This window comes from Trachymyrmex cornetzi, unplaced genomic scaffold (assembly GCF_001594075.2).
Source record: "Trachymyrmex cornetzi isolate Tcor2-1 unplaced genomic scaffold, Tcor1.1 scaffold1399, whole genome shotgun sequence".
Lineage (NCBI taxonomy): Eukaryota > Metazoa > Arthropoda > Insecta > Hymenoptera > Formicidae > Trachymyrmex > Trachymyrmex cornetzi.
Window position 1 is genome coordinate 550,785 of NW_017295981.1, and position 8,394 is coordinate 559,178.

Consider the following 8,394-nt stretch of genomic DNA (forward strand, 5'->3'; position numbering starts at 1 on the left):
AATGTGCCGTGGGCACCAAAATTTACTTGCAGAACGTGCTTGATCGCTCTAAAAGCATGGTGGGATAGAAAACGCATTTCTTTACCATTTGCTGTGCCAATGTTATGGTCAGAAATAGAAAAGCATACTGAAGATTGTTATGCTTGTGCTAATGACATATACAAAGTGCGTTTGAACAGAAAAAAAAGCAAAGCATTTGTGTACAAAAATGTTTCAAGTGCCACACGGCCAATTGCGCATTCCGATCAGTATTCAGTTCCGACGTGTCCGAGCCCAAGTAAAAGCACTGCAACCATTTTGACAAATTTAACCGCTGATACTAGTGGCACTAGTGTACACACCAAACGATAAGTCAACGTTACCGTCATTTGTTGGACAACAACGTTTAGATACAATTGTGCGAAAATTACATCTATCTCAGCGACAATTGGAAATATACTCATTTCAGAATTGAAAAAAGACCATGTCGTCGCGTCTGTCTTTAAAGTGAAACGCTATCGAAAGTATCAAGAAGAATTTTTGGAATATTTCACTTTGACTGAAGATGGAAAATGTATGTACTCTAACAATATCGAAGGACTAGTCAAGAGATTGAATGGCATATACAATGCAGATCAGTGGCGTCTTTTCATTGACTCATCGAAACGCAGCCTTAAAGCTATTATATTGTATTTTGACAATCAACAAACATTCTGTTCCTTTGCTATATGAAATCGAAATGAAGGAAACATATGAGACAATGCAATTTATTTTGGAAAAGATTAGCTATAAAGGTCATTTGTGGCGTGTCTTGTGCAACTTGAAAGTAGTAGCTCTAGGCGTGTAGCTTGGTTACACGAAACTTGCTGTTTCGATTGCATGTGGGACAGCAGATATGTAGGCTGAGTTCGTTCGGGGTGATCCCGAACAGCTTTCAACCAGATAAAACGAACAATACTGGGTGCTTTCCAATTGCAATATCCCTAGATACTTTTGTGCACACCGCGACACAAGTTGCGTCCCAATTGTCCGTTATCGTCGACACAATACTACACATCTGTACTCAGTCGAGAACTGTGTAAGCTAGTATTTTTTAGTGACAATTACATGTTACTAACTGCGGCGGCTATAAATGAGGTTGGAAGATGTTGAGTGGCCGGTATTTTTGCTTTTTTTTTTAAATACAGGCGAAAAAAGCTACATTTAATCTAACTCTATCCGAAACGGATCTCACTCGTGCACAGCGTACACATTCTGTTCCAATCGAATCATGCACAATGTTACACTTTGTGTATTCCTGTGTACGTTTATGTTAAGATGTGTTAAGCAATTGGAAAGCACTCACTATGGTGTGTGCAGTTAATAATATTATAGAGTTAAAAATATATGTAAGTTCGTTACTTAATGAATTTATTATTATTTGTATAAGTAATATTTTTTATCGCTATAATAAATATATACTATTAAAAAGTTTAGTTAAATATTGTCAATATTTAACTAAACTATATTGAACAACTAATAACCGTAAATTAATCAACAATTATTGGCAACAAAAATTAAGATCTTGTCCGACAATTTCAGAAGGCAACCATGGTTTATAAACGTGTCCATCGGCTTTTTTGCCAGCCATATACGTGAAAAAAGTTCTTTTGAATGACGCAGAAGGAAATTTTCCATGTTCCATGGTACTCCACATCATACGAGCATAAGAAACGCGTGTCTTACGTACTTCACTGTGGAATATCTCTTTGATCTTTTCAATCTTGAGAGAAATACAGATTATAAAAAAATTAATTATTATAAAATAAAATATAAAGAGAATTACTTTAAAACTTAAATGTTTTAGAAATTAATATCGACAGTTACCTATTAAAGATATAAAAGAAAGAAAATTAAAAAATCAAGGTACGTTACAGATTTAATGTATATATGTGACTTTTGTATTTAAATTTGCAAGTGATGGCAATTTGATAAACTACCTTTTTCTTGATTCTCTCGGCTTGGTTGAAGGTCAATCTCTTCAACTGATGTTTCGTCATATGCAATGATGGTTTCTCGATTTCCATAGGCATTTTTCTAGTTGTTATGTCCCAAATGGTACGGGTCTCTTCCATCAAATTTTCTAATAAGGAAAAAAAATTAAGTAAATAAAAAATAAATTAACAATAATAATAAAATAATAACTAAATGAGTTATAGACTCCTTAAATCATAACCGATAAGATAAATTCTTAAAAAAGGCAATAGGAGTCAACCTTTAGTTGTTAAATTTCGAAAAATTTTATTACATAAAAAATATTATATAACCTCGTACGTTTCGACTCCTGTTTGAGTCATCTTCAGCAATTCAACTTAACAGGTACAGCAAAAATAAATCGCAGTCAGTGTCTTCATACTCTCAATTGTCAATGTGTGCGATTACCAGAAAATTCGTGAGGCCATAAGCAGGTTGTCCAACACAGTTACTTGGCTGAGTAGCAATAAAACTCAGGCTAAAATTATTTAAACCGTGAAGAGAATTAAAAAGAAAAGAACAACAGAAATCATTAACTCACCTCACGAATTCAAGCATCTCGCAAACAACCGAATTTATGTAACAAAATATTTAACAGCAAAGAACATCCCATCTTTGAATTTTAATTTCTCAATTGAAATAGAGGCAAATTAATCTTACATCCACACAGCGAAACGCTCCAACACAATATGAAACGTGCACATATGTATAGCGGTCAAACAACAAAACATCTAAACTTTATTCAGAATCTCCATGTAAGCGTTACTTAAGGCTAGAATATCCGTTTTCAAATTTAAACCATTAGCCTGTCTATTAGTAATATTTCCGATATTATATGCTTATTATAAAAACCTTCCACATCCCCAGAATCTTAACATTCTCCCAATCAAAGTCATGACCATAATTCAACCTATATTCCGTAATAACCGAATAAGAAGAAGTTGCTCTATTAATATTTTTCTTGTGTTCTAATAATCTAGTTTTTAATTTTCTGCCTGTCTGACCCACATAGGATGCATCACAATCAGAATAATTGATTTTGTAAACGACATTCCTTTTCATCATTTTATGTAAAGGATCTTTGTGAACTTTTATGTATTGTTTTAATTTATTTAAACTAAAAAAGGAAACTCTATGACAAACGCCATTAACAAAATTCCGAGATTTGTTGAAAATCCCATCTATGAACAGAATGGAAAACCATTTAACTTTCTCTTTTTGTGAGTTATCTCTTGACTTCTTTATCATTGAGTTAAACTTTTTTATTAGTACTTTTATCCTTTCACTCATTGTTTTGAAAATAAAATCCAACGGATAGTCACACTGTGTAGTAAAATTTTAACAATTAAATCTAAATTCTTAGTGTGAAAAAAGTATAATATCGGAAATGTTACATATTAATAAACAGGCTAATGGTTTAAATTTGAAAACGGATATTCTAGCCTTAAGTAACGTTTACATGGAGATTCTGAATAAAGTTTAGATGTTTTGTTGTTTGACCGCTATACATATGTGCACGTTTCATATTGTGTTGGAGCGTTTCGCTGTGTGGATGTAAGATTAATTTGCCTCTATTTCAATTGAGAAATTAAAGTTCAAAGATGGGATGTTCTTTGCTGTTAAATATTTTGTTACATAAATTCGATTGTTTGCGAGATGCTTGAATTCGTGAGGTGAGTTAATGATTTCTGTTGTTCTTTTCTTTTTAATTCTCTTCACGGTTTAAATAATTTTAGCCTGAGTTTTATTGCTACTCAGCCAAGTAACTGTGTTGGACAACCTGCTTATGGCCTCACGAATTTTCTGGTAATCGCACACATTGACAATTGAGAGTATGAAGACACTGACTGCGATTTATTTTTGCTGTACTTGTTAAGTTGAATTGCTGAAGATGACTCAAAAACAGGAGTCGAAACGTACGAGGTTATATAATAATATTTTTGATGTAATAAAATTTCTCGAAATTTAACAACTAGAGATTGATTCCTATTGCCTTTTTTACGAATTTGTTTTATCGGTAAAAAATAAATTGAAAGCTAAAAAGCTGATTAAAAATAAAAAAAATGATTAATTCTGCCATCAAAGTTATACTTTTGTCTGTTTCCGAGAAAACAACACCCTGCCTGTACATGACCCAATCCTGAAGCTGCGGCATTAAATAACATTTTGGTAACTTGGCGAATGTATAACCTTCTGCAGCCATTTTCTTCAATTCGACCTAATATTTTATATATCTATATTCAATATTGGTAGAGGAAAGGTCCCTATTAGAGATACCGAGTTCATTTTGGGTAAATGTTTGAAAAGAAATCTATAGGCAGAATTAAAGAAAATAATAGGTCGTTTTAAAGGGAATTTAATAAGCTTTAAGGGGTAAACCTGTCCAACCGGGGGTAAATAAGGTCCATTTTTGGGAATTTTTTTTGGTTTAATGAATCGTGCAATTAAAAAATGAATTTTAGAACTCTATTAAGCACATAAAAAAGTACAAAAAATAATTTTTTTAGAATTTTATTTATCAAAATGGCGGATCTGCAGCAGCGTGAAGGAGATAATCGAATTGGCACGGTGTTACGCGGCTAGCAGCACAAGTGTCGTAATTTTTAGTCTATAATAAAAAAATAAATTTTTTTATTTTCTTTACTTAAATATCTACAGAAGTATGGAGCTCTTTTTGAAAATATTGATTTTTGACAAAATGGAAATACAAACAAAAAGTTCTATTTTCATCACAAAAAAATCGAGTAAAATCAGCTGTAACTCAAAAAATTTATAACTTATCAAAAAAATCCTACATATTTTTTTTAGAAAATGTGATTTTTTAAATATTGTTAAAATTTGAAGCAAATTGGTTAAAAATTGTTTGAGTTCTATTGCTAGCCAACTTAAAAAATGCTATTTTGGGAAAAACGCGTTTAAAGTGCGACCGGCGTCGTCTCAACAGCTATACCGATGATTATACTAATATATTTGAATGTAGTATCTCGCCATCTGTGTTATAATAGGAAAGCTCAGAATCGTCGCAGACAAAAACGCAGGTAAAAATATTTGGACTCTACGAGCCTTGAACATTTTGACGTACCGAGCGGGCGGTCCGTCCGGTCAGCAGTACTGTGAAGCACTTGACGCGGGAGCCTATAACTTTCGAAAAAAATTATCGCAAAAAAACCATTTGCACTTCATTTTTGAGACTCTAAAGTGTATTTCAAAAGGAAAAAAAAATTATCGATTTTTTGAAAATTTACATAGGTGTTACCCCTTAAAATAATGTTATGTAAAATTTAATTCAAATTCTATTTTTTTTTAAATTAAAGAAATGTAAAAAGTGATCAAATTCAAAAAATCGCGAAGTAAAAAAATTATGCTTTTAATACGAGATGCCCCGAGAAATTGATAATAAAAGGAGAAATACATCAGTATTGCAATTAAAAAAATTTATTTAATGTTCCTAAAATACACACAAACAGACAGTGCGCGCGCAAAATGAGCATACGATGAATTGTATGCTCATTTTGCGCGCTCATTCTACACTGTTAGAAATGTTCTTAAATTTCATTAACTTTTAAGTTACACAATTCGAACTTAATTTCATGACATTACATTAAACCATAATAGTAATAAGGCTCAATAAAATTAAAAAACCAAAAGAAAACGGGCTACGAGCCTAAACATTCATCGTTATAAATTAAAAATTTTGAACAGTAAAAGAATAAAACATGTCATTTAGTTATAATATAAAACTTTAATTTGTCGGCAATAAACAATAAAACAAACAACAAAACAAACGTTTCGATCCCTGTTGGATCATTATCAATTTTAAAGTACGAAAATAAAACAGTGGAAATATTACCAAGTTAAGATATATAAAAATTACATTTCGGTCTCAATCGCAAACATTAATATAATAAAACTTAACAATTATTAATATAATCAACCTCACTCAGTATGAAGTGAAAATTATAATTGTAATTTTTATATATCTTAACTTGGTAATATTTCCACTGTTTTATTTTCGTACTTTACCATAACATTGATAATGATCCAACAGGGATCGAAACGTTAGTTTTATTGTTTGTTTTATTGTTTATTGTCGGCAAATTAAAGTTTTATATTATAACTAAATGACGTGTTTTATTCTTTTACTGTTCAAAAATTTTAATTTGTAACGACGAATTTTTAGACTCGTAGCCCTTTTCCTTTCGGTTTTTTAACATTATATTAAATTTAATACATTTATAATTAAAAAGCATATTTGTGTACATGTACATAAAATTTAATGTATTTTTCATGAAAATTTATGAAATTTAATATACTTTTCATAAAATTTTATGAAAAGTACATTAACCTTTCGTTGACATACTGGGTGTGAACCACCCACAAAATTATTTTAACTCTCTGAAACTCAATTTTCTTTTATTTTGTAGAACAAAAATACAATGTTTATAAAAAAATCTTTGTTTTTTCAATTCCCAAAATAGTCTACATTCAATACGCAAAATAAATACCCTTTATCCAAAACCAACTTACGAACTAATTTTTTTTCAAAATATTATATTTGAACAACAATTCTGTAAATTTTTAACTTTTAATATTGAATTTTTTAATAGTTAAAATTTTTCAAAGATTTTACTTGTTTTCTCTCTATTCATTGAAGAATATTCTTTATTTACTCAAGAATTTTTTTCGTAAAAACTGTAATGAAATTTTAATCAAAAACTATTTGAATGTATTCTACAGACCTTGAAATTGACCCATAATTTTTTTCATATTGATTGGATTTTAAAAATAAGAATGTCAGTTGTTTAAACATTGCTCTGTGTGGGTGTGAGTCACCCAGTGTGCCAAAAAGCGAACGAAAAAAGAGGTGTGTCAACGAAGAATTAAATTTCATTAATTTAATGTACATACACGTTCATTACATTTAAGTAACTACTGTAACTTAATTTTCAGTTAAATCATTCATTACTTTTAATTTCGTTCATAACCACAAGCTTTATTTATATGTGAAGGAAGCTCGTAGTTACATTTCTAACAGTGTAGGACTCGTCTTCAGGTATTTGGAACTAAGCATCGCAGAAATAGACATTCGATGTTTATTCCGGTTGTCTTTTTTATTATTGCAAAATAACATTTATATTTTAGCAATGATTTTCACTATGACATAAGAGCATAGATTATTTCATATTAGAAATATCCTGAGTATCTCATATTACGATTTCCTTACGCCTTATGATTTTATGATCATTGTCACGTCCGGGGCGCGTGAGTGCGAATGCCCCTCGGACGCGGCGTGGGCTCGTCCGATGACGGCTCGGCGTGATTCTCGCCCCGAGCGGCAAGGGCGGTAATTGCGGTTACGGAGGTTAAGAGGGAGGTCGACGGTCACAAAATGATTACATGAAAACCGCTGGTTCTCAGGGTTTAAGACGTGCGTTTATTGAAGATTTTCCATAAGAAGTCGCGCGTGGAAAGGAATTGTCCGGTGACGGACGCGATCTCTAGGACTGTAGGCACCGGTCTCGCGGGTAGAGGCGGTGGTGGCGGCGGATCCTGGCAGTTGCCAGGCACGGGATGGTAAAATCCCGGCGGCTGAACGATGCGCGGGTCGGCGAATTCACGCGGGTCAAATTCCTCTCGCCAATAGTACTCCCGCTGCATGCGCTTGAGAGCCTTGTCGCGACCGGCGCGATTTCCTTTCGGCATCTACAATCAAGGGCGCGGTGAGTCTAATGGTGCTTCGAGGAGTGTCGGGCGAGATAGTATAAGTGATTGTGGAAATCTTAATTTCTATAACGACAGGCGGTTAGAAATAGGGTGAGCGGCAGGGGGTCCTGAAGGGGGCTCTTGCTCTCCGCTCGGAAGACTGCCAGGGCTCTGTTTTGAGCGACTGGAGGCCTGGGTTAGGACGCCCTGGAGGCCCTGAGAGGGGCTTCCTAGAACGGAGTTCAGGGAATGAGATTTTAAAGGGATGCCTCGGCGGCCCTGAGAGGGGCTTCCTAGGCTCGATTGTAAGGCCACTGTCGCCCCGGAGGATAGGGAGCCTGGCGCGGTTCTCATGCGCCACGACGCGCGAGGCTTCCTGCTCCAGATTAATAAAATTTTAACGACGATCGGACGACACAGACGACACTTCGAGCCGCTTCGGTTATTCGCGGGAGGAGGGAAAGTAATAACAAAAAAAAAAGAAATAGAAGACTATAGAAGTTTATTTGCTCATTATTTCACGTTTGCGAGTCATTACCTCGGGGTTCCGAAAAATTATTATTTACAAAAAAAAAGGAAAGAAAGTGCGATTGAGGCGGAAGTGCCACGTGTAGCTTACTGTGCGGCGCGGTGTTACTCGGCTATCCTTTAAATCGCCCGGTATGGAGGATGGTCCTCGGGAACTTTGCAGATAAGCGC

General features: G+C 33.9%; 1 protein-coding gene across 1 annotated transcript; it reads right to left on the minus strand.

The window, feature by feature from the left end:
- Positions 1-1,432: 1,432 nt before the first annotated feature.
- Positions 1,433-4,206, minus strand: LOC108771129 (uncharacterized). The gene is made up of 3 exons (XM_018523040.1): positions 4,084-4,206; positions 1,959-2,101; positions 1,433-1,741 (listed from the first exon to the last, which is right to left on the minus strand). Exons 1-3 carry the CDS (start codon positions 4,193-4,195, stop codon positions 1,520-1,522), a joined length of 477 nt encoding a protein of 158 aa, XP_018378542.1. The 5' UTR covers positions 4,196-4,206; the 3' UTR covers positions 1,433-1,519.
- Between the last annotated feature and the right edge of the window lie 4,188 nt (positions 4,207-8,394).

Bases quoted from the DNA above. Each gene is read 5' to 3' on its own strand.
- LOC108771129 (XM_018523040.1), bottom strand. From the start codon at position 4,195: ATGGCTGCAGAAGGTTATACATTCGCCAAGTTACCAAAATGTTATTTA. The intron at 2,102-4,083 runs GTATAACTTTGA...TTTCCTTATTAG, and splicing joins TTTCTCGGAAACAGACAAAA to AAAATTTGATGGAAGAGACC. The intron at 1,742-1,958 runs GTAGTTTATCAA...ATTTCTCTCAAG, and splicing joins CCGAGAGAATCAAGAAAAAG to ATTGAAAAGATCAAAGAGAT.